This window comes from Pelecanus crispus, chromosome 1 (assembly GCF_030463565.1).
Source record: "Pelecanus crispus isolate bPelCri1 chromosome 1, bPelCri1.pri, whole genome shotgun sequence".
NCBI classification, from domain to species: domain Eukaryota; kingdom Metazoa; phylum Chordata; class Aves; order Pelecaniformes; family Pelecanidae; genus Pelecanus; species Pelecanus crispus.
This window is the reverse complement of record NC_134643.1, coordinates 122,860,805-122,887,817: the sequence shown is the minus strand read 5'-3', so window position 1 is coordinate 122,887,817 and position 27,013 is coordinate 122,860,805. Positions and strand designations below refer to the sequence as shown.

General features: G+C 43.2%; 2 protein-coding genes across 2 annotated transcripts in view; both read right to left on the bottom strand.

Moving 5' to 3' along the window:
• MRPS6 (mitochondrial ribosomal protein S6) overlaps positions 1-26,517 on the bottom strand; it is a 47,188-nt gene extending 20,671 nt beyond the window's left edge. Inside the window, exon 1 of the mRNA XM_075720391.1 lies at positions 26,413-26,517. Within this exon, the coding sequence (XP_075576506.1) occupies positions 26,413-26,457 (45 nt within the window). The 5' untranslated portion in view covers positions 26,458-26,517. The remainder of the gene's footprint in view (positions 1-26,412) is intronic.
• SLC5A3 (solute carrier family 5 member 3) lies at positions 9,960-12,596 on the bottom strand. Its single transcript, XM_009478049.2, has one exon. The coding sequence runs from the start codon at positions 12,311-12,313 to the stop codon at positions 10,172-10,174; it is 2,142 nt and encodes a 713-aa protein (XP_009476324.2). The 5' UTR covers positions 12,314-12,596; the 3' UTR covers positions 9,960-10,171.
• Positions 26,518-27,013: the final 496 nt, after the last annotated feature.

Genomic DNA, 27,013 nt, shown 5'->3' with positions numbered 1-27,013 from the left:
CTTCTGACTTCTCAAACTTTCCCTTTGATTCCTCAAGCATTTGGACTGCAATTGCCCAACCTCACAGATCCACCTTCAGAAGACCCCGAGGTAAGCAAAATGTAAAGCCAGACTTAACCGCACAGCCTAGTCTAATCAAGATCTGCATCAAAGCATCCTTAGACAAGTTTAAAAAAGAAAACCTGTGCACAACAGTATTTTTAGATGCATTCAGGATTTTAACCACCATGGAGAGCAGAATTTTTGCTCTTTCTTCCTCCCCATCTTCCAAGATTACAGCTGACTTACAGTTTACTTTCTTGAGAAAGCTGGTTATGTCTCCTCTGGATAAGAGGTCTTGTGGTGCAATTTTACCTAGTAAGATGTTTAATATGACATAATTCCTATGACAACAGGCTGTGGATGAAAAATAACGCATACAACCCAGCACCAGAATTAAGTTGGAATTTAAGTTTGGAAGCTTACTTCTCAAGCATGTCACCTATACTACTAAATTTCTCAAGACTAATTTTAAATAAGGATTTTAATTCTGGATAAGGTATCTATTCCCAAATAAGCTCGCTCTTTCAATCTCTCCCCTCTAACTCAGCCTTGTTTCCATCTCCACACACTGTGTGTATGTCTCCCCTAGTATTTTCTCTCATCAACTTCCTTTTAAGCTTTTCTATTCACCCACATACTTAACACCAGCTTGGAAGATTTACAGACACTGACAGAAAGGGTCCAAAAGTGATGGCTGCTATTCCAAGGTAAGCTGAAGCCCATCATCCCCTTGTCCCAAGTGTTCAACAAGAAAAGGCTGCCTGGACACAGAGCTAATCGCTCCTTCAGCTGCCTGGCACCTCCATTCACCAGCTTCTGTGCACTTTGGGGAAGGGACACTAATCAAACCACCATCACCCTGCTGCTGTTACCGTTTTCTTCCCTGGATGCTTCAGGGGCAAAGTCAGTGGTATGAAGAAGGAGAAGGGCTTCAGTGTGTTGGAAACGGCACACAACATGACCAGAGTTCGCAACCCAAGCCACCTCCCTGCCATGCGATACTGAGCCTGGTACTCTTCCCCTGCAGGCAATAGCTTGCTCACGGCACAGGCAGCTCTGAACCCGCAGAGGTTATTCCAGTGTAATTGCTCTGGGCACTTTCAGCATGTTTCAAATAGCCTTTCACATGTCTGTAATTGGGGGAAATCTGCACGGCAGCAAAGGAAACGGCATGGCTTCCAGAAGACAAACACTAGTTTGCTTGAGAGTCACAGCTGTGAAGGCCAAATACAGTTAATTTTCACATTCTCTGGGTTGGAGGCGTCCAGCCTCAGAGTGCCAGAAATAGTCCAGACTTGGGAGAAATACCTGCAACTGTCCAAAGCATCTATTGTAGCAGTCGGGTGTCAGGATATATTCCAACCAAGTCCCCAATGCTCCAGACCTAGGGTGTACCACTAGCACCATCCAGACTAGTCTAAGCCACTGAAGAGCTCCCTTCTATGAGAGAATCTTTTAAGGACTAGAGATCTGGTTCCTAACATGTTGCTGTTATACCTATCACACACATCCTTACTGCTGTAGAAGAACAAAGAAAAGTCAGAGCTAAGAAAAAACTGAACATGGTTAGTAAAAAACTTTCCAAAGAGTGTGTTAGGACCATAGCCGTAATTTTTAAATCCTCATGCTTTTGCAGAACAGCAACTTCTCTTCAGCTCCAAACCAGAATAGTGTTCAGGGTGGAAGTTGCACTGTTTTGACCAACTGGTATGCACAACTGAAAGTCAACCTTGACAATTTCTTGCTCAAATTCTCCTGTGCACCACAGCATATATACTGGGATACCCAAAATTAACTTAGAAAACTAGTTTCATGGTTCTGATAAGTATTAAAAATAGTTGCTGACAAGTTTAAGGGTTATCAGCATCACAACCATAAAGTCAAATTGTCACCTCACTTCTATCAGGCTATGAACACCTCAAAAAAAAAAAAACCAACAACATCGAAAAAGAAAAATCACTATGCACAATCTAATTAAACGTGCTTGCTAGACAGGCAGGAAGAAATCACAGAGCTGAAACCTCCTGGCTGGTTCACTTTCCTGGCATGGAAACAAGCACAGGGCAAACTGGGACAGCCACATCCAAGGAGGGAGAGTTCACTGCAGAGCCAACAGGCAAAGAGTACTCATTACCACCATTTCCTTGGGTTTTTTTCCAGTGAACCCTCAAAATAAATGCTGCTACAGCATTTATTGAACCTGCCCACAACTTGCCTGGGCCAGGATTCCACACCCAAAGAAGCATTAAAGCCTCAGACATCAGTAAATTAGGGATTGGCAGAGTCTTTGCTAACTAATACAAATGGAACCAGCTGGTGACAAAGAGGCTTCTTGAGCCTCTTTTAAAATCAATGAAATGGAAAGCTGCTCACTGAACAGAGAGAATCACCCAATAAACTAATTAGATAACCAATTAATTAACAGCTAACTAATAAAAACACAGGAGTCCCACTCCCTCCCTCCCACTCCTGGAAATCACAAATCCAAACCAAGTCTGCAGGCCGGAAGCTCTGCTTATTTTTTCATCCCAAATCCAAAGCTTCCTCTCCAAGGATGTTTTGTACCCATTCCTTCAACCAACCAACCAACAGCTTCCATTTTTCTTTTAAAACACAGCAGCAAAAGAAGAGAATACCAAGAATAATTTTGACAGATGCAACATTTCCTCTGCAGCTGAAAATCTGGCTTTAGTGTCCTTCCCACAATTTTTGCCAACGTACCCATCTCTAAAAGATGCCAACATCCCATCTCTAGAAGGACACCTTCATCCCCAATCCACAGGTGATTAACCACCAGGCCTGCCCCCCTCCTTGCTGAACTATCACCACTGGCCAATGAAGAAGTCATGATTCACACTGCACTTTCCATGGCTATGAGTTCAAATACATCCTTATGGGCGAGGGACAAGGGGGAGAAGGAAGTGGAAGACTCATGTTTGGTCTCTGCTTCCAGAACCATGCCAGTGTTTCAATCTTTTTAAATAAAAATCATGAGAAGGTATCCTTCCCTCCCCAAAGGCAACTATCTAAGCACTGACGACCACAAGCTCTAACTGCTTCCTACAAGGGAGAAGATGGCATCACACACTTCCTTCTCAGAGCATGACTGCTGGCACAGGCTCCTTGGAGGACTGGGGCACCAGGACTGATTCCTAGATTGCAGTCAGAAATAAGCACAAGACAGACACCAAGGCACCCAGGCTGGGGCAGTCCCAGAAGGATACCGAAGCACAACTGGAGGTATTTAAGGACACTCCAGAACCAAGTAAGAAGGTGCCTGTCCCACTCAAGAATCGGTTAAGCAGCAGCTGAACATGGCATTTAAAGAAGGCAGGGGTGGGAAGCACCACAGAATTTTGCACAATATCCAGCAAGGCTACTCTCCTAAATGAGGGCTCACCTGTATTTTGTTTTGCATGCAAGCTGCTCCTCTGCAAGGTGCTTCAGGTGGCTAGCCCTGCTCTGCCAGCATCCTGAGCTTCAGGTCATAGAAAGATCAGTCCAGCCCACCCCCAGCCTCACCTCCCCACAACATGAATTGGCCTCAAGTTTTGCAGCCAGATTCCACAACCAAGTTTTGGATCCTTAGATTCTTTAAAACTGCAAGAAGAATTTAGTTTGGTTGGTTGGTTGGGGTTTTTTTTTTTTGGTTTTTTTTTTTTTTACTTCTCTAACCAAACGCCCATGCCCTGCTTCAAGAGGTCTGCCTTTTAATAATGGGGGCAAAACAAGAAGTATCTTTATAGGGATGCAACACTGACTGCAAGTAAGAATACATATGATGTAATTATGGACAAGTTCTCCAAAATAGCTTCACAAATATCTATTCTGTTTTGGGTTTTTTTCCTCTATTTTTATTTGAAACTTTGTACAGAAGTTTTAAACATTTCCATACAATACTTTTAGACAGGACAAAATGCCATGGTAAAGGAATGTAAACTGCAAGAAACACAGTCCAAATCCAAATACTCTCTAATAAGAGTTTTAGTTTGAAGACTAATGCAGTAGGCAAAATAATATGCATACAGTATACAAAGAACAGTATACACAGGGCCAGCAACGCTAACTATGAAAATTTTGCATCAGATTTACTTCAAAGATTTATAGCACTATGATAATTCTATACACTAGACCAAAATTAATTTATCATACATCGTTTCTATGACAAAAAGCTTGTCATTATGGACAGTAGCAACTTACAATATAATTAAGCTGTATTAATCTCATTAACACTTCTAAATCTATATTCCTACTACAATAATTTTTTTCAGTATATTGTCTTATAAGATCTTGACAGACCTTTAAATAACACTTTACCAAAAGAGACCTGGATCCATTATAGTGATCTTATCTACATGCCCATTTGGCTTATTTCAAAAAAACAAGGGACAAGGAAAAAGGCAGGTTTCAAATGCTATATGATATCATTTGGTTTTGGTCTGAAATGTATTTTAGTTGAATAGTTAAAAACACAAAAAGGCAGTTCATTAACTGGTATTTTATATAAAATCTGCAGAAAAATACAACAGCAACAAAAAACAAATACTTCACAGATATCTAAAAAAACATATCAGAGATACAAGGTAAAGCAGCATCACTTTGACACTGTGCTTTAAAAACAAGAAGATGAATGAAGAGACTGCTCTAGTGATATTAGAAAATTTGCGTTCTTCTTGAAGAAGACTACTAACATTTTGCACAGCAACTATTTTTATAACCACCTCATTTAAAAACGTGTATTCATAGACACAGAGAACTGTCATATCATTACCATTTTTGCTCAAAGTGTCTGACTTTACACAGTGAAACTGATAATGCTAAGTGTCACCAGATGTCACTATACCATGAATTCAATATTAGAACAGAAGTGAAGCAAATGCCTTTAAACCAACACCATAAAAGAAATAATAGAAAGTGTTTTGTAAACAAAACAAACCACTTTGCAAAACAAGAGTTCAGAGATCTCACAGTGAAATCAGAAATCCTAATTATATATGTTTACATTCTAGGACTACTCTTTACCTTAGGCCAATTAAAGCACATTAAACCATTTAATTATATACAAACATTTTCTTAAAAAAAATTTAAAACATTGCACACAAGTCTGCTTTTTAACATCACATAACAAGGTTAGTTTTATTTTCAAAACGATTACATTTAAGGGCACAGAACATACAGAATACCAAATTAACATATGAGTATTTTTGCTTCACTGTACATGCTAAATCCAAAGATTTCCTCATGAAAGCTAGAGCTTAGCAACTCTAACTTCTTCCACGTATTTCTCTGAAAGGGAGCATCTCCCAACACCTCCTTTATCTTAGGATTTAAAAAAATATATATATAAAAAAAATAAAGCTGTACGTTTTAAAGTTGTAAGCATCTTCTGCTTTAACTGTTCGCACAGAGATCCTTTGATGGCTCTGCCTGCTTCACTGTAACCTTGTGGGAAATCCTTTTCACTACTCAGTTACAGTACTCTCATGACTTGCATCAGAAGTCTCATGCTGGCCCTTCTGGGATTAGAGTGGAAAGGGGAACACAGAAGAGAAGTAGAAAATACACAAGCCATATACTGAAGGCCATTTTAATTTCTCACAATCTCTCACCGCTTCCTTTCAGGTATTAGTAAAAGCTAACAGGAAAAATAACAAAAACAACAAAAACACCCCAAACTTTGGTAGAGAATAGCATCAAATCATTCATTTAAAAAAAAATACTAAATAAGAATAGTCTCCCAGAATGTACTATTAAGCTCTCAAGAAGCCTTTTCCTTTTTTATTTTTATTTTCATTTTTAAATAAAAGGTTTCTAACAAATTTCTGGGAGAAAACTCAAATATCTTGACAGAAAAATAAGTTAAGGGAAATAACAACAAAAAAAGGTGTCATTCCAAAGTAAGTTTTTCAAGGCTCTCATTCTAAGCTCAAGGCAATAAATAAACCAATCGCTGTGAGACAGAAGCACATGTCCTCCTGGGTCTACCCCTGCACGACTAGCCAGTCCCACCAAGGAGGAGACCGGGCATTAAACTTTATGGAACTGATTGTCCATTATGGGAGACACTTTTGTAGTTTTACCCAACCAAAAAGTTGGTGTTTAAACCAAAATGTATTAACCTGGGTTAACACCTCTTCCATGCAGATCATGATCAGAAGATTAGCAAAGACTTGTTTACGCTATAAAAAACCCTCAAGCAACTTCTTATACTGAGGTCCATAACACAGGGCAAGGTACTTGGCTCACCAATTGACAGTTTGCTTGAAGCCTTATGATGTTTTTTTTTCCCCCCTAATAAAGGCCTTTTATTGAGTGGTTATATGCAGCAAAGAACATTAGCAAGTTCTGTGACCTCTAAGACATGAAAACAGAATACAACTGAAGAGGTCGGCATTAGGCAGAGAGTAGCATAGAAACACATTTTCAAACAACTTAAGCAAATTATTTCTCCAGTGCTTTTTCTCTTAAAAGCTTCTTCACAATAACAGGTCTAAAGATGGGGGGGGTGCAAAGTATTTTTGTTAAGATCTTGCCTGACTGCCAGTTACCACCGTGATTAATGTGGCAACTTGTTAGTTCAGCAAAAGTGAGAATACATTAGCTGGGAGACGGAGTATCTCAGATCAGTCAAAGGCTGCACTGTACATTTGCAAAGGATCATGACTCCCTACCACGGTCAAAAGGTAATTTCACCATGGATCTGACTGTAGACATCCTGTGTAATAACTCTTTAAACAGTGTTCTCTATAAATAGCAAATGACTGGGGGGGGGGGGGGGGGGCGGGGAGAGGAGGAAAAACAAGCTGGGAAAAGCCATTATAAGCAAACCACTCTTCAGGTGGCAATAAAAGCCATGCCTTCAGTTTCATAACCATGTAAGGCACCCTGGGAAAAAAAGCAAGCACAGATGAAGCAATGGCAGCCAAGCAAAAGGGTCCCTGAGCTAACCTGGCTTCACAGGTTAGGTGGCAACGCATTTGTTAATATTTGAGAGCAAAGAGGACTGGTCTGGAAAATACAACTACCAGTCACTGATAGAAAGACATGCCAAGTTACTAGGGGACAGTGCCAGGCACACAAGTCTCTCTTTCCCTGTGTCAAATTAGGCATATTCACCTTTTCAAGGCTTTCTGAAAGCCTTTACAAGAAGGTATTGTTGGACTGAGACTTACTTTACGCTCCTTTACACAACTCCACAAGCTCCTATTTTTCATCCCACTACGATCAAATTGTGCCCTAGATTGCTGTATCCTGCACAGAAACAATTAACTATGTTTTACATCTTCCTTATAGTACCGTTCTTCCCAGCTCAGCCCACTAATGAATTAACTTGAGATGCCATTACCATATTTCACATACTACAATTTTACCACTAAGAAGAAATTATCTGAGGGCTGGAAGACCCCTCCTATGAGGCCAGGCTGAGAGAGTTGGGGTTGTTCAGCCTGGAGAAGAGAAGGCTGCAAGGAGACCTTATTGCGACCTTCCAGTACTTAAAGGGGGCCTACAGGAAGGATGGGGAGAATCTTTTTAACAAGGCCTGTTGTGACAGGACAAGGAATAACAGATATAAACTAAAGAAGAATAGATTTAGACTAGACATTAGAAAGAAATTTTTTACAATGAGGGTGGTGAAGCACTGGAACAGGTTGCCCAGAGAGGTGGTAGAGGCCCCATCCCTGGCAACATTCCAGGTCAGGTTGGATGGGACTCTGAGCAACCTCATCTGGTTAAAGCTGTCCCTGCTCACTGCAGGGGGGTTGGGCTAGATGACCTCTAAAGGTCCCTTCCAACCCAAAGCATTCTATGATTCTATGAAGAATTTTAAATATTTTTCTGAATGAAGCCAGCCACACAAATAAGAAAATGTGTCTTGTCACACTGGTATTAACATCAAGACTCAGGTATGGTAACTTTCCTCTTCTACATATATTGCAACACTGCTCCTACACTTATTACTGTATTTCCAGTTAGAGTAGTCCACTTTCCAGCAGCAGCAACTAAACAAAGGGGAGAAAGGTAGGACATCTTGGCCTCTGTCTGAAGTCTCAGAATTAATGGGATTCAAATGATTTAAAAACAAGAAAAACAAACAAACCACAAAAGAAGTTAATGATTTTATCTGAAAATATGTATTGTACATCATACTACTAAAAACTACTTGTTTTTATTTACAGCACCACTGTACTGAAAAGCAGACTTTCTCCAGCAACTGATGGCAGGATTAACCCAAATTTCATCTCTACAGAACTATTTCACCCACAGGTATTGGTTCTTGTTTATATTATTAAATTATACTGTGCCAAGGAAATGTTTCTGGACCCTTGAATCGATGCTGTTGAATTGTCAGCACGGTCCCTTAGACCATTTTTGGCCCAGCGAGTTCACGCTCTCACAAACAATTCCCTAGATGAGCTCAGGAGCAAAGACAAACGGAGGAATTATTTTCATGGGAAGCCTGGATATGACCACTCTGTCCTGGAGGGTAAGGGAGTTTAACACTACGAGTGCAGCCACACACTGTTGGCTGGCCTCTGCGCCCAAAAACAAGCCCTGACTTGGTTTAGTGTAGGGGCGAGAGCACCCAGGATGGCAACACATTCTCCTGCTTTACCAAGGGGGAAGTGGACCAAGCTCTGCAACCTTTCAGTCTGCTGAGCTCCACAGAGTTACTGCACGCACATGTCCTGCACACCTAGAAACTGTTCATCCCTGCCTTGGGCATCCATCCTTCGGGAGAAAAGAACCTCAGCATCTCAAGACCCACGGATCATCTGTGATCGCCTGGGAAAAGTTTCACTTTTTCTTTTGAATAATCGTAAGGGCAGACCTCAATTGCTGACACAGATTACAACCACACGCGCTCCTTATCTCCTGGCTCCCTCAGGAGTCATTCCTTAAAAAAAAAAAAAAATGTTTGACAGGGTGAAAGGGTAAGTGTGAGAAGACATGAGGCAAAAGGGCTCTGGAAAATAAGGACCACTTCCACCTCTTTCCCCCACTTCCCTTTCCTCTTATCTTCCCACTTGTTTTTCTCCCCTTACAGACTCAGTATGCAGCAGTGGTAGGGCTGCAGAGTATTTCCTTCTAGACGTACGCAGCAGAGGAAGAGTTGTTCTTCAGTGTGCTTACCAAACTGAAGACATGCAAGTCTCACACTTCTCTTTTTCCTCATGTGGTAGAACCTACATACAGATTTTTCTGTAAAAAGAGGCTAACCCTAATTGTGTCCTAAAGTTTTAGGGACTGAAGAGGCTGAATATATACTCTTCTGTTTCAATATTCTACAAAACCCAAATAAAGAGTATTTCTTTTTTTCCTTTTCCCCTCTCCTCCATTGCCAGTTTGTCATCTCCAGGTTGGTTTGGTTTTTCTTTGCTTTTTTTTTTTTTTAAATACAGCAACTTTTCAGTAATGGAATTTGCAGTGGATAAAAATGAAGCTACAAGCATTTTCTTACAGAGAAAATTATAGAAAGCTACTAACAGCTATTATGTTTTCAGTGCTACAAGATGAGACAAAATATCATCCTGTTGTTGCCATAAGAGAAATGAGAAACTGAAAAAACCTAGAAGCAGTGAGCAAAATTAAAAAGTGCTAAGATAGCCAAGTAATATAGCTATGTTACAAAGAACAACTACACTATGACATACATCGCAGCCTAATATTTAAAAAAATCTTTCAACACAGCTTTAATCATTTAGATTTTACACATCAGTAAATGATTACTTGTTATCTGCACCCTAATGCTGACTGGGCTCTGTAACTGCCTGACTTCAAACACAGCCACCTGCCTGCCTTTGGTATATTTATACATGGAAATACAAAAGGTTAGTACTGCAAAAGGAAAAAAAAAAGACAAAATGGAAAAAAGAAAAAAAAGACACCACACGACACATTCTGCCTTCAGCAGAGATAGGAAAACATGTCTCAAATGGTCTCTAAATAGGCTAAAGTTGAGTTGATCTTACAATTATAGCGTAAACAATGCCTGGGTTGCAGTTATGTTCTTTGAAAAGGAAAAAAACAAACAAACAGAAAAACAAACAAAAAACCCCGAAAAAAATCTCCAGAGACCTGTATCAACTTCTGTATGTTTAGCCATACCCTTAAAAAGTTCACTATTCACTCACAAAGAGAAATAGACAAACATGAATATTCCAAGCGAACAGACACAGACCAGTCCAGTATTTAGTAATAGTTTAACTTTTGGAGTCTCTTCCAGCATTTGTAAACAAACAGTCTCTTCCTCCATCTCCCGAACAGCTCTCTTGTTCATGTTTTTACTTTTAAAGCCACAGAACCAATCTATGAATTTCAAATGTCTGTCTCTCTCATCAGCCTCTTCCTCATGCTTTTTCTCCCCCATCAAAGCCACTTGTCCATTTGAATAACAATCAACTGGTGTCTCAACTTCAGAGTGACTCACAGAACTCACTGGGTTGCTGTCATCTCTGCAAGTAACCAGAAGATTGATATCCTCTGGCTTAATATTTTTAATATTTTCTTCCGATTTGCCATTTGGAATGATATGGTTAGCGTTTTCATTGCACTTGAGGATGCTCTTTTCTTGCGCTTTGTACAGCTCCCCCTTTGCGGCATTCTCTTTTACATTCCTGTTTTTCACAGCCCAGAAAGTGGTTGTCCGAACCTGCTCCTTCGTAGGCGGAGGCGTGAGGAGGCTTACCACAAAGGTCACAATCCCAGTGATCCAGAACAGAGCTGTCGCAACATACATGTAATGGATGTTTTTGATAAAGCTTGGCCTAGTATCCGGCTGGTTACACTCCGGAGCACGATAGATAAATGCCAGTATCAACCGCACCGCTCCAAGAACAAACCCAGCCATTCCACCATAGAAAGCCCCCTGCTCATTGCAACGCTTCCAAAAGATACCCATAAGAAACAGAGCAGCCACCGGTGGGGTCAAATAGTCTGCTACCTCTTGAATATAAAGGTACATCTGACCACCTTGCATTTCTACAATTATTGGGACCCAGGCAATGCTTATAACTACCATGAACGCAACAAAGACTCTTCCTACAATCATCAGTTCTCTAGACGTCGCGCTCTTCCGAATGAGTTTGTAGACATCAAGCGTGAATATGGTGCTGGCACTGTTGAATATCGAGTCCAAGTCACTCATCAGTGCAGCGATCATCACAGCCATCATCAGTCCCCGCAGACCAACCGGCACAAGTTTCATCACCAAACGTGGGTAGGCAATGTTAGAGCATCCGGCTCTGCTCCCGCAGACTTGAAAACAGTGTTCCGGATTAATGCAGGCGATATCATCTGCAAACAGTATTCGTGAAATCATCCCTGGGACAACTATAATAAACATCGGCAGCAACTTTAAGAAGCCTGCCATCAGAGTGGATCCTTTGGCATGAGCAATGTTTTTTGCAGCTAAAACTCTCTGAACTATGACTTGATCAGCACACCAGTACCAGACAGAAGCTGGGGTCTGTCCCAACAGAAATCCAGGCCAGGGAATATCTTCATCTGTTGGCTCGCGCAACATTTTAAGAGCATCAGGCTTTGGGTCGACATTGCAGGAATTGATACTGGAAACGTTGTAGGTTAACAAGATAGATGTAATATTTGGTGACGCTAACATGTACCTTCTCTTAACTTCTTCAAACCCACCAACCTCCGTAATACTTATGATCATAAGTGTGAGGGCACCAATAATCATAAGCAGAGCTTGAAGGGTGTCTGTGTAGATGACAGCCACAAGACCTCCAGTCACAGTCAACAGTGCAGTCATTCCAATAAGGAGGATAACTGACAAATAGAGGTTCCAACCTAGCGATTCTTGAATAAAAAGTGCCCCTGAATACAAGTCAACTGAGAGTTTGGTGAAGATATAAAGAATTAGAGACAATGCTGCAAAATATATTTGAATTCTATGCCCTCCAAAACGCTTGGACAAGTATTCAGGCATGGTGTATACTCCCGACCGGATGTAGACTGGGACGAAGACCCATCCTAAAAGCTGCAAAAGCATTAAGGCGTTGAATTCCCATGCACCCACTGCAAATCCACTCGCCGCTCCAGATCCTGCGAGCCCAATGAAATGTTCACTTCCAATATTGCTCACAAATAAAGATGCACCAATAGCCACCCAGGTCATAGAACGCCCTGCCAAAAAGTAGCCACTTACGGTGCTCCGATTGTATTTCCACATGGCAAAAAAACCTATGCACATTACAAGCACGAAGTACAGTGCCACAATGGCAATGTCTGCTGTTTCCAAAGAAGCCCTCATTTTTGTAAACAAAATGACTTCGCACAGCTGACGTCCACTTCTCGCCCCCCAGCAAACGTCTTTTAAGCAACACGTGAACCAGTTAACATATATCAACACTGTGGATCAAATTCTTTGTCCCTTGGTTTGCTGTCCTGATGCTGGTGGTTGTGGTACATTTACTTTCTCCGCTTCTCAAATGGAAATTTGGAACTTAGCACGCACTTTTAATCCACATTCCACAAGAGCATCAGCCTTAACTCAGTTGATGTAGGAGAAATTCTTAGTTGCAGCTAAGTTTAGTGAGGCCTACTGTACCAACCCTGCAAGGCAGCAAAGACAAAAGACAAAGATTGAATTAGAGAAGAATTTCATGAAGTAATGAGAAAAAATTTGAAGTCTAGTAAACAAAACTGAACACCACAGATTTTTCCCCCTTATATTTCCTGCTGTATTTATGCAACCCATAGTACACATTATTAAATATTTGTAGAACTAAGTAGTAATGCCTTTTACAAGTCAACTTCAATGTTTACAAGTACCTTAAGGGACGCAGCAATTCTGGAGTATTAAATGACCCAAATTCCCCAGAACAAGGCAAGGAACAGAAATACATTTTATTTTTCTTCAGAGTCTCACAAGTCTATTTCTCAAGCCACTAAACAGGCCTTCCTCTTTCAAACAATCCTTGGAAAACAAAAACAAAAAAACACCACTAAGGAGCATTAACCTGGCTAGTCATTTCCTGTATTGCTCTAGCGCTGCACCCCACAAATCTTGATAGAGCCTGGCATCACATGCATGCACTTCAGATGCCAGCTGGCTGCTAGAGCTAAAAATCAAAGTGAAGTCACAATGCTGTCAAAAAACAACATAAATTTAAGATCAGCTGGAGAATCAAGGTTATTCCATTCCAAGGTTATTTAAACAAGTTTGCACCTGTCTGGGGTACAGATGATCACAGGGTTACATTTTACTCTGAAAGCTCTTCATACATACCCCATGTAATTTAAGTGAAGAAAAAGTCCCATTCAAGCAAGTGACAAAGGCAAAACTACACTTGACGCCTGGCTTTAGGGTATTTCTGTCTGCCATGTGCCTTTTGATACCCACACCTGAGTGGTTTCAGGGTTTTTTGGGAGCACCCTAGGCACAGGAGGGAGAATCGGATGGATTTCGGTAGCAGTCACAGTTGCTAGGATGCCAGGAAGCACTGTTCGCAGCACTGTCCATTTGCATCCAAGCATGAAGAGCACTAACATCAGAGGTAGAAGGTTTTGAGGCAAAGCATACCCTGCTGCCATATTCCTGAATCCCCAATCACACCCAATTCTACCAAAGCATGTCAGGATACAGGCACTCATTTAGGCCAGCAGGATTGAAGTGCTCAAAGTGGAGGGAAGGGGACAATAAAAACACTTACTGGCAAGACAACCAGACAGGTAGGAAAGGAAGGGGCACTGAAGAGCTGCACAGTGGCTCCTACCCTGGCCATGGAGATAGGATGCTCCTATCTCCTATTTATACCTTGGGAGGTATCATTTACCTATACCCACCCAAAACCATTTAATGGGTTAGAGAGTGCTGGACATAAGATTCTTCTACTTCCTACACCAAATGGGCACAGCAAGGGAAGACCAAAGCAAAGAACCCGTTTAGTCTAAAGATCAGAACACAAATCTTTAGTATTCAAGATTATTACAGCAGAGTAAGGAACAGGGTCTGACTCCATTCCTCCTTCCCACCCACTGGTGAAGATAATGCCAGCCAAAAAAAAAAAAAAAATAAATTGCCGGATCTTTTTTCTGACCATAGGGTCCACCAGCCTTAGAAGTCTTACAAGCATCAGCTTCAGGCATTTCCCCCTCCCACTTCATTTGAGAAGTGCTTTGCCACTGAAGCTCACATTTTGCTATTAATTCATCTGTGATTAATACAAACACCCAGATAACATATTCTAGCATTTGGGTGATTTCCTGTTTAGCATCCCTGTAGCATATACATTTTGTTTAAAGAAGAGTAAATAAAAACATTACAGATTCTCAGATAGACCATAATAAAAACTATCATTAAAGTTGCAAATGCACACACTCCCCCCTCTGCCTTACTTTGTGCATTACTGAAGGCAGCAACGGTGCTAATCTAAGAATGTGCACTTCTCATTAAGGCAGATGTATTTTAAAAATAGCTTACAGCAAACCACAACTTCAGCCTTAAGGAGAAATTCAGAGTCATGTTATTTGTATGAGCTGGCTGTTTTTCAAAAGTAGTTCAGAATCAAAAAAGATAATAAGGGTTCCCCACCACCAGAAACCCACATGAGAATACAGATATTCATTCTGCTGGAATTATAGCCAATAATGAGAGACTACGGAGACATGGCACAAAATGGACTGATTACAGTAGTGTGCTAAATTTATCATAAGCCTCAAACCACAGATGTATTTTAAATTCTTCCATAGAAGAATTCACATTTATCCGCACCCACAAATGCAGCAGAAGTTAAATGGTCTATTAGTTTAATCCAACACAAAATTATAAACACTTCAGATCATATGACGCCATCAAATACAAGTATAATGTGCTATTCTTAGTTTTAAGTACTTTTGAGTAACACTTTAATAGTGTTGCATCTTTTACTACATTCAGCTAAATTTTCAAATACAACTACATTTTAATGTTTATACCAAAACTATAAATATTTTAAGGAAAGGAGAAGAAGAGATTTTACTCAGACACGGTGGAAAGAAGAAAAATTACTATGCAGAAAATTAGAGTAATGGGCAAGCTAAAGAAACAGTAATAACCGATATTTTCCCTCTTCTATTGTCCTGCTCTGTTACTGAAAAATGTTAGACTTGAACTTTAGTTCACTTCCCACCATCTTCCCTGTAGGTTAATCAATGACCTTGCAAAACTATACTATATAGTAATACACATAAATCACAAAAAATATTTGTTAAAACTTCATCTATTTGATAGAAGAGGCACCCAGCTCATAGTATTACAAGCATGTTCAATCCCTCTGAAAAGTGCGTAAGTAGAAGATGCAGCTGCCCTTGAATAAATTGTGACATTTCTCAATTAGGATACTTGCCAAACTACAATGGGCTCATTCTAACCAAAATAAACAATACGTCAAGTTTCTTGAGCATTTTCCACTGGAACGTACAGCCAGACCATGCATTTGAAATAAGCGGTCTAGAGAGACCTGAACCATCACCTTTGTAATCAACATCTGAATTTTGCAGGGTTCAGCTTGCTTGAGCAGGAAGGTGGAAAGTTTTCAGTAGCCGCTACAAATTTGCTGCACTGTCACTAAATTACTGTACTAAAGTAGCTTCTTGCACCAGTTTCTTATTAGACCTAATTCTAAAATAACCCTGGAACTTTTTTTTCATTATGAAAATGAGACTCGTCCCTCTGAACTTTCAGCAAGTTATGACCTCAAGTCTTAAGGACTTTTGAGACACCCCATGCGAGTTTAATCTCAAGTTACTAGAGTGGCGTACATTGTGGCACTGACAGAAAAAAGACAGAAAGACAGCGCTGCTGCCAAGGACTGTGAATTTTTTTCCCTAAGGCTGTTTTCTGGCTGGATCATATCAAAGACACAAAACAATGTGCTTCCCTCTTGTCTGAAGATAGAGGGCTACAGCTTTGGTGAAACAATGCATATGTCTCTCCAACAGGCAGCCTGTCCTTTAAGGGGGGGGGAGGGGGAAAAAAAAAAAAAAAGTCTCAACCAATTCCCTGAAGAGATATTAGATAATGTGAAGCAGATTTAGGGTGGGATTTTTAGGAGAAATTTGTACGATTGTTTTAAAGGAAAACTTTCTCCAGAGTGCTCTTCTAATAAGATGGGTCTTTAAATATGCCAGAATCAAACTGCTCCAGCCCCAAAGCAACTATTTGTTTTCTGCTTAGTCTATTTCTCTTCTCAGCAGATGGCAATTTTCTCAGTTGACTTCCCTTTTCTCTAACAGTTAAAGAGTCAGTCCCAATGACCAACACTTTAAGGGTTAATTTGAGGATGCAGATGCCCACATCACACAGGAGTGTCCGCTGCTATCATTTGTTAGCAAATTAAGTCCATACTTAACTTTGTTCATAGACTTCCAAGTAGTTTTGAGGTTCTTCCTTAGAAACAACATTTTTCTTCACCACCTTCCTCAAGCAGGAGTATGTTAACTCATACTAGTAGCATTTTACCTACTGAAAAACTCACTTGCCCAGAAGAAGTGTACCCAGAGTGCCAGGCTCAACACCTACATGTAAAAATATTAACAATCCCTCTCCCAGAAAAAAAAAAAAAAAAAAAAAGAATAAAAGTCTCATGCCTTGAGCAGGCCTGTACAACATTCAACCCCTTGAGTGAGTTGTATGGCCTGCTGACACTGCAGGTTACCTACTACAGATACGCAAGTGAGCTCCTACCTGTCCACTGCTCCACAGTAAACACAGGGTTGTCATCTGAGGTAGCCTACCTCTCAGAGGAAAGTGGGGAAAGAAGGAAAAAAAAAAAAAAAAAAGAGGAAAAAGCTTCATTCCATTTATTGCAGCACTCTAGAACACAAACAAAGGAGCACAAATGTTCTTCACGGAATAACTGATATATATCAACATATCCATATGTAGTACATGCCCTTGAGAAAGCAGGGGCTATCCTTGCCAGTTGTTCAACAGAGTCCTAAACATCCAGGACCTAAACATTTCAGGACTTTCCTCTTGTAAACCAGGAGCTGGGGCAGAGGAGCCAAGCAGAAATCCCACCTGATACAAACAGGGTATGTCGTAGGAAGCAGGAAAGCTCCGAGACAGAAGTTGACCTATAGCATCTAAAAAATAACTTGACTTAAGGTCTGGACTGGCATTTCCAGCAGCTCAACAGGCTAGAGCAGAAAAGTACCACATTTACAAGTTACCTGGACCAGCAGCAACCTGACTAACCTGTTTGCCACATGTGCTCTGCTGCCCCAAAGTGGTGCTGCATCAACACTTCTGCTGGCCTTGGAGAGCACAGGTGCCACAGAGGCAACCCTTCATCATCACTACCACGGAAGTCCAATTTGAGGTGCAAGGTTCAAGTCAGTCAGTCAAAGGAGTTGTTATGAACAAATAATGCACTTTTTTTTCTCTGGGGTTTCAGGAATCACTCCAGTTCTGGTCTTCATTTTACTGCAGCATCAGAAAAAGCAGCTTGCTCCACAATACACTCTTCTCGATTCTTTTCTAAAGGACTGCTGAAGGAGACATGAGAGAAGTAAGTGACCTCAGAGCATGCAGTTCAGCAGCAGAAACAGAAAACTACACTACATTTGCCTGTCAGAAATGTAATGCTACTGTGGACTATTACAGAAGCAGTAACTGGAGTACTGTAAGGCCAACTGAAGCTGAAGAGCACTGTGACTGGCAGTGTTAGACCAGTAGATCAATTTAGATGTTGGTTTTTTTTGTTTTAAACATTCCTCCCCCCCATCCCAAGTGTATACACCTATTTAGGTCTCCCACCAAGTCACAAATTAAGGGGGGGCAGGAGCAGAAGAAAGAGAATGCAGCTTTATTGCAGTGCTCATTCAACACTCCATAGAAGCTGCAGTACTGTTGAACTGCAAAGCAAGAGGAAGATGGCTTATTTTCCGAAATCTACATCACCAGCAGTGCCTCAGCAAGCCACTTCATGCCACTGCCTGTGGCATTCACTTTCAGATGGTTTCTTTCCCCATGAGTCAGTCCCCAGCACTCTGTCAGGAATAGTGGATTTATTTGCTTCCACTGTTCTTCCAAAAACTCCAAACACCTAAAGGGGAAGTAGGGGGTTAAACTGGGGACAGAAGAAAGTAGATAGAAAGTACCTTTTTATTTGTTAAAGTAAACAGATACCAGAAAGACAGACTATCTTCTCCATGCCTACCTAGATATATTGTAGTCATCTTACATGGGTCTTAAGAAAAACTAGTCCATCACCTTAAGTCTAAGTTAAACTATTAGTTTAAAGAAAGTATGTAGGTAAGTACTTCCTTTTCCCCTTGTCAGCCCAAAGAATTGGCTTATGTTTACACAGGTGACAGATGTCATCTGGGTTCTCTGAAGAGGGCAGAAAGTACAGCTGCTGCTCAGCACTGCTGAGGAACTGGGCCACTCTTCCCTGGCAAGCAGGCAGAATCATTCTTGCCTCTGCCATACCTCAAGCAGATAACTACCAGAGGCTCAGATGTCCAAAGATGGGTTGTCACTATAAGCAGCTCCATCCCTCAGGAAGGAAACCACGCTTTTCTTTGCAACTGTAGACAGATGACATTCTTCCTTCTACACAGGAACTGGAAGCAGAAGAGGAAAGAGGGTACTGCAGAGGCTTGTGGTCAACAGTAAGTAAATAGCACACAGGGCAAACAGGGAAAGCAAGCCATTTTAATGAAGGTGTGAGGGGGTGTTTCCTCCAGGAGATGGCAAAAAAGAAAAAGAAGATTCTGGCATCATGCAGAATTTTCCCTGCCAGGTAAGTGTGTCAAGACATCAGCTGACATACTAAGTTGGAAGCTGCAGAGGGACACTGAGCCTCAAATTCCTTCTTGTGGCAACCTAAAGTTCAGAAGCACAAACATTTTTCACTGCCACTGGCAAGTACTATTTACCTAAGTAAGTCTGTTGAAGTACTTAGTCACTAAGAGCAACAGCAAGAGAATGGGTAACACAAGCATAAACACGCAAGTATTTGATTTCTGTAGAGGACTTGGGACCACATAATCAAGTTTTCTGGACTTAGAGGACAAATGTTGTCACTGCATTAGAAATTGTTGTAAGATCTCTACCACTACCGAAGATGACCATTTTCTTCAGCTGCAAGGTATAAAATGTGATCCAGTCGGTGGTTATCACCATTCAGTAGTAACTGATGTAACTGGCATACTCCTAGCCTAGAAAAATGTGCTGGTTCACCCCCATTCAAAGAGGATTTTGGCTAGGAGAGTATAGACTTCAGAAGATACTTGGGGAGTAAGAAAGGAGAGTGGAACTGTCAATCTCCATGCAACTGGGCAAACTCATTAAGCTTATTTAGGACTTCCCCAAGTTCCCATCACATTTATGGCTGCTCACAATCTTTCCAAGGACATAAAGCATCACAACTTTTATTGAAAGGCGAGACAGAAGTTTCAGGGGCATACGTAATCCTAGAATTTGAGCACCCCGCAAGCTTCCTAGTCTGCTGGGTGCTCTTGCAAGACTTCTGATTCTTCTTGGGTATTTTAAGACACCAAAACAAGGCTTAAAGTTATCTTGGTTATAAAACAACTAGCACTATTTTACGTCAAGCTTTGCAGTTACCTACATTAAAAGCTACCAAACATTGATTTATTTTTCTAATAGTCTCAAACACATCAACTCCACTGAACACATTCCCCTCCCATAACCATGCTCTGCACTTACCTTTATTTTTAATTATTATTTACATAACTGAAGCACAAGGACTGGCTTGCAAATGGACAAACCACGATTAAAAAAAAAGTGAGAAACAGCAGAACAATAGTTCCTACGTAGTTCCTCACAATCATATTTCTAGGGTTCATGACCCTTCCTTTACACCACCTGCTCCTTTCCCTCCCCTCTCCTCACCAAGGGTGATGCATTTTCTTTAGTATCTCATTTCCAGCACCACTGTTTGCACTAGTGCTCCCACAGTACACATCCTTCACTTACACAGATCTTGCCTTATTTTATTTTTACTTCCCCTCTTTCCTGTTCCATTTCTACATAAGTAGTTATATTTTGCCCATCTGCCCTCCCTTTTATTCCTCGCTGCCCCCCCGCCTTCACCTTCTTATCAGCTCTTCTACAGAATGCACACCAGATATATTCCTGCTGGTCCACTGGGCACGCAGTTTTGAAGGGAACAACCTGGTGCCCAGTGGTTCCTGCTGCCCTTGGATAAGCTGCACAAAGGCTGGTATACACAGCTCTATCAAGCAACTGCTTCCACATAAGCAACTCTTATTTTGCCACAGACTTGTAGCAGAGGAGGTCTGGACAGCTGTGGCTCTAAGGATTAGCAGCCTGCTCTGGCTGGAGCCTGACAAAAAGCAAGACAAGTTACTTGATCAATAATCAACAATCACCAAAGTAATTTTTTGGGTGGAAATTGCCAGCGTTATGGCTCTGGAACAAGGGAATTGGAGAAATCAGCTCCTGAAAGAATACGTAAAGAAAGCAAGAACTTCCATCATTACAAGATACATTACGTATGATGTATTTGAAGAAAGCAAACATATATACACCTTCATACTTGAATCAATTTAACAGCTTATTCTAAGTGATCTAATGGACATCTTTTAAAGAGTCAGTCACTTCTGAGGGTTTTTACAACAATGGAGAGCAATAATGTTTTTTTAATCACAACAGGTTCTCCTTCTTTCTCAACAGTTAAAGGATAGACAATCTGCTCTCATGCTGAAGTTTACAGGCATCTCCCTGTTCATATACATGATGCATCCACATGTATATATACACACAGTGAACAAATGAGAGATACACAGCCAAGAAAGAAGAGCACATTGCTAAGTTGGTAACGGGGGCAAAGAGGAGAAGTCGTATCTTAAAGGTTACACCACCATTCCTGCCCACTGAAGGGGGGCCAGCCGAATCCCACTGAAGTCTGCCAGTCCCAGCCATGGACACAAGGGCCTGCCCTCAGCCCTGCCTCAGCACTCAGGCTTGCAGCTCTACAGCTCAGGGAACAAGAGTGGCAAAGTTAACCATTACATACACTCACCCAAGCACATCACTCAATACACTGCAGAAGCCTGTATAAACCAAGAGGCTTTCGAGCCCCTTATTCTTGCCATCAGCTTAGTACTCACTTTGGACAACTTTGCCAAATTCACCTAGCTAACAACTATCTGCTATAAAAAGTCTTAAATTATTTTGTAGAAGACAATAATCCTCTACCTGTCCCCATACCCAAGCCAGGCACATATCCCACACTTGGCAGAAAGTTAGAAGAGGACCGCTCTCAAGTCTTAAGATTGTAAAGTGGCAAATGTCAGCCAAGAGGGTATCATTCTCAAATGCTGTCTATATCACACACTTCAAAATCCAGTTATTCTTATGGAAATGCTTAAGGCAGAAAACAAAAAGCTGACTCCTACAGGACAGGCAACACTAGACCTTGTGGTTTTTCCAATCTTGTCTTTTAGTTCCAGCTCTTTGGTCTTCTTTCCAGCACCAGCCCCAACACAAGGGTCCTTCCCTGATATGCATAATACTGTAAAGAGCCTGTTTCAGCCTACTAAAAAAGTCAAAGGAGATAGAGGAAAACTTTTGTGTAATTTTAACCTGCTAAGTAGGGAAGAGGGGTGGGGAAGATGTACAATTCAGCTGTAACAACAGGAAGGTTCACCAGAAAGGAAAGAAAATAAAACAAAACCAGTATCTGCCTGCTTACTACCCCCTTCATTCACCCCCCCCTTCTTCCCAGCAACCAAGATATCAAAAGCCCAATTGCAGCAACTGCCTACGCAGCAATTAAGCGTAATAGTCAAGATGTCAAGCAACACTACTGCCCATTACTTTGGCTTTCTTAAAATAGCTAACGATCTCCACAGCAGGTAGGGCATTTTTGAAACATGGCAACCCACTCCAAAGGCAACAAACAGATGCTGAAGACAAGTTACGTTGTGTGAACACACCAGTCAAACTGAGAGCCCAGATTCACTGCAGTATTACAGAGGTGGGTGGATGGGTCCCCTAGTCCAGGTATTTGCTGAAACAAGGTAATTAGGTTTTAGACTATGACACATACTATGTACTTGTCCTTTGTTACAGGTGAAGTGGGGAAAAAAAAAAAGAGTATGCTGCTAATAAAATATTGATATGCTTCCTCATTTTTGGTGAAATACTCTTATACAAAAGTATTTTCAAACTGTCCATTCGCTTCAGTTCCAGTTACAAAGTTGTTTTGTTGAAGACGGGTGTCCCAACTCGCAAGAGTCGAGCAGCAGCAAGAACAGCATGGGAATACCGCCACCTTCTCTCTGTCCTAGGTTCCCCAGGCTGCCAATTTTCCTTGGAGGGTGTCTCGCATTGCCGCCCTGTGGTCAGTCTGCAAAACAGCATCAGAGCAATAGGAAGCCATTTCCAGCTCTTCCTTCCCCCTTTCCCCCCCACTTCCTTCCCCGGGCTCTCAAGGGAGTTTCAGCAGGACAAGGGCAGGAAGAGAAAGCCTCCCTGAAGAGCTCTCCTTTCTCCAGCAAGCGAGAACTCCTGCTAATTCAGTAGCGGGTCACTACCCTCTCCTGCTGAAGGTCCTGCTCTGCCATAATCCCCCCGCTGAAAGCTGAAGATGACTCTCCTGGGAGAAAGTCAGAAATAATGAGAAGTTCATCTTTTGCTATGAATAGTAAAGTTCAGAGCATGAACAGCTGTGTCTTCATTTTGCACCTCTACCTTCACCACAACTGTAGTCTTTGACTCAGGCTCTTGAGGGTACGCAACGTGGTGTTTACATACACCTGTACGCTACTGATAACAAGTCTGGTATCAAACTCCAAGCTCACCGTTACTATTTGTTATTTGCATGTTGGAGTGTAGAAAGCCATACACGTGGGCAAAATTCATTATTTCCACCCTAAGTTCCAGTCATTTCACTGGCCTCATACCTTTCTTTTCCCAAAGCATCTCCTCTATATACTCACACACAGAGTAACACATCCCAAGTCCCTCACTGCAGCCACTGTTCAAATACAGTGATACTTCAAGAGAAGCAGTTTTTTACTTACTTATTTTGGGGGGGCTTCTAGGGGTTTTTTATTACTATTTTCCTAAGAGTCACTGACTGGGGTCTCCCCGATCAAGGACTCTGTCCACAGGCAATTTACAAATACAGTATTTCTAGCGCAAGTCAATTAATTGATCGTACACTACCTACAAAACAGGACAGAGAATGGCTGTTCAGCTTTGACTTCAGAACAAAGTCATGAGATTTTGTGAAAAGTACATGCAGATGGCTGGTGACAAAGTTTGAAAGTAAAAAGTTTCCCCTTGCCCCCCAACCCCCCTCCCCCAGCTCTTGGGTGTTGCGTGTTTAAGACACAAAAGGAAAGCTGAAGAGGGCCTGAGGAAGTCTGCCAAGAAGCAAGGGGACATGGGAGCACCAGGCAGGACGGAGGGGTCATGCTCGCCCTGTAACCATGTGGAGGCTAGCTGGGTAGGGAGGAGACCAGCTGCACAACAGACTCCATGGTTCACAACAGAAGCCACATGCAAGAAAAGAGTGAGGAAGGATCCCCGACTTGAACATAAGCAGTGCTAGGGAGCAACGGAGTTTACAGCAACAAAAATTAATTTGAGGGATTTATGCTGCCTAGATCTATGAAAATGCCAAGGTAACTGTTAAAAACAATTGTGGGTGGGGGAAACCCCACAATCACAAAGTTTGCCTCTGAAGAGAGACACGAGAGTCTACCTGACTGTAGCTCTGAGAAGGTTTGCGCTCAAGCTGCCAGGGAGCTCACAGGAGTTAACAACAGCGCTAAAGCGCAAGAAAGCCAGGCGGCAGGGGCTTACTTTTTTTTTTTTGCAAGGCAGGGGAGCTGTCAGAGGTGAGGAAGGATGCCACAGACACCGAGAGAAGAGTAAGCACTTGGCTCGGGCCTCAGACTCAAGTAGGCACCGGAGCACGCAGCCACCGCAGAGGGACTGACACAGCAGGACAGTAACACCTGCCTAGGGCAGCTTCGTCAGGAAGCACTAGTGTTAAGAAGCAATGTAATTTTTTTTCAGGACTGTGTATGATCTCTCCAGCTGCTACACGAAACAGTTATGTAGTCACTCTGTAATTTCAGACTATTTTATTAGCCCCATATTCAGGTCTCCATGTTTTGACTAATTTAAGTTAGCATTACAGACGAGATCATGCACTGCTATGGGGGTCATTAGAGCAACCCCTTCGCCAGGATTCAGCAGCACCATGTAGCATATAACCACTACAGAAATTTTTCTCAAGCGTTCTCATTACACAAGAAAGGTAGTAGTAGCAAGATACTAGAACACAAAAAAGCACCTACGTCTGGTGTACTGTCAACAGCAACAAAAAACCAGCATCTAGAGATAGACTCTCTAAATTGTAGAGTTACAACAAGAGTAGGTTAAAAACAGCAGTACACCTGAACCAAAACTTAAGTGTTTTAATGTAATAACAGAGATAAAAAGCACCTTAAGATATATCTGTCAGGAAAGAATATACTAAAGAGTCACACTTCAAAGAGCAAAAGGCTGCAGATGTTAAGTCCTGAGTGCATTGATGCTCATTAGAAGCATCTTACAGCTAAAAGCTTATCCCTGCGTGTCTGTGCTCAGATCCTAGGAACCAAAGATCCTTTCCACCAGGCAGCACTCCATGGTATCCTTTCAGAGCAGTCACTTTATTTGTGTCTCAGTATTATGTCAGATTTGCTACGCTTTCTGTCCTGCTCTGTATTTATAGCAAATGCATCTCTCACATTAACAGCATGCATACAAAAAACATCTCATCACCTTACCTATAGCTTATACACTGATGGGGAGGGATGTGTGTGTGGGGAAAAAAAAAAAAACATCACATGTTGACAACCCAAGTCTAAAAGCAGCATGTTTTGTCAGAGCAAATGCTGCTCTGTGAGGTGGTGCGGCAATGTCACCAAATTTTTTCCCCTGTTGCTGTATTTCTCCACTAGAGGACTCACCTGAGAAGTCCACTACAGCTTCTGCAGTTAAGCCAAGTTAAAAAAAAAAAAAGCCAACCCTGACATGTGGATGGTACATGTAAAATGAATGGAAATGTACTAGTATATGTAGCACATGAAATACGTGAAGACGTGCTCCGGTAGCTACAAAAGAAACACAGCAACGCTATTAAGCTTCCTGCTATTCTATGACAAATACACACGTTCATTTAAATGAAGGTTAAATGTGAGAGCAAGCGTGTCCACGCTGGGTCAGATCAGAAGGGTTACAGCCCAGCAGAAGTGCTGCTACATTCCAACACCAGCACTGGGTATTAAGCTGGAAAGTAGCAGATAAACAAGGCTATGGAAGGTACTAGAGAAGGGCTAGTATCAGCTATTATTTTCCAAATAAAGGGTCCCATCTACACAGAGATGTTTCTATTTTATTATTATTTTTACCGAGAAGTACACACACCCCCCACACTGATTCAGCTCTTGTAAAATAGAAAGAGCATCATATAACCTCACTTGCTTACACCACGGCTTATCATCACGCCGCCAAAAACAGCGGCAACGGCTAGCAACCCTTCCCGTGGGCGATACGACGAGCCATATCAGCAGAGCTCAACTGGTGTTAGCAACGGCAGGGGGAAAAAGAAGGGGAAAAAAAAAAAAATATATATATACTTCCCTGGCACGGGGGGGGGGGGGGCTGGAGAGGCAGGGAGCTGGCACCCCGCGAAAGGATGCTTGCCTGCCGGAGCAAGTCCTTGCTTTCCCCCACCCAGGCTCACCGCAAGGCCTCCCAGAGGCGAGGGGACCCAGCGTGGGGCTGCTGCGACCTAGCAAGGCACCCAGCGAAGCCACCGCAGGTGCTGGGCGGGGGGAGCGAGGCACACGGCCGTGGGAAGCGCTGGTGCTGCGGAGGGAGAGGGGGACGGTGCTGGCACCCATGTACACAGGGGCAAGGAAAGGTCCAAGTTCACTTGCACCAGGCAAGGGCCGGGGGAACGGGAGATGGGGAAACGCATCTATTTCGCCAAGTGCGGCATCTGCTTACCTGCGGACCAAAAGGGAGGGGGGGGAGAGATGGGGACTGCGGCTCTAGAGGAGCAACGAAGCAAACTCTCCAAAGGAGCGGGAGGCGGAGGGGGAAAAAAAAAAAAAAAAAAAAAAGAGGAAGGCGAGAGGGCAGCGAAAGACACACAGGAGCGCGAAGCACGCTGCGCAACTGCGCTTCAGAGCGCGGCGGGAAGGGCAGGGCTCGCCCCGGGGGAAGGGGCCGGCCGGGCGCCCGGGGCGGGCGGCAGCCGAGGGGAGGCCGGCACACGGCGGCGGCGAGGGGACGCCGGGGGCCGGGCTGCTGTCAGGTCCCACCTGGCTCCCTCCCTCCCCTCTCCCATCCCGCCCTCCCTCACTCACCCTCTGCATGGCTTTCAGGATCAAAGCCAGTTCATAGCGGGGCATCTTAGAGCTGGCTGTGGCGGGAGGAGCGGGGATGCGGCGGGGCAGAGGGTGGGGAGGAAGGGGCGGCGGCGATGCCGGAGCGGGGGGGAACCGGAGCAGGAAGGCGCGTCCCCGGCGGCAGCTCCTGCCCGCGCGGCTCCCAGGCTGCACAGACACCGGGGCGGGCGGGCGGGCGGCGCGGCTTAAAGGGCGCCAGCAGCTGCGCAGGCTCCGCCGCGCCGCCCCCTGCCCCCGCCAAGCGCCGCCTCCGCCCCGCACACGCCCGCCCGCCGGGGGGCCGCCGCTGCCCGGCCGCTGCCCGGCCGCCCCGGCCCGGGGGGAACGGGGGGGCGGGAGGGGGACGCCGCCGCCGCCGCCGGCGAGCGGGCCCCAGCCGGGCGGGCCGAGGCGCGGCGCGGGCGCCGCCTCACTCCTGCGGCGGCTACGGGCCTGCGCCCGCCTTCCTCCTTCCCGCCGCGGCGGCGGCGGTGGCTGCTGCAGGGAGTGGAAATTTCCACTGTGTCCGCCCCCTCGCTCCCCCCCCTCCGCGCACACACACACCCGAGACCGCACATGG

What these genes read in the sequence shown, in the direction of transcription:
- SLC5A3 (XM_009478049.2), bottom strand. Translation starts at nt 12,313, where the DNA reads ATGAGGGCTTCTTTGGAAACAGCAGACATTGCCATTGTGGCACTGTAC.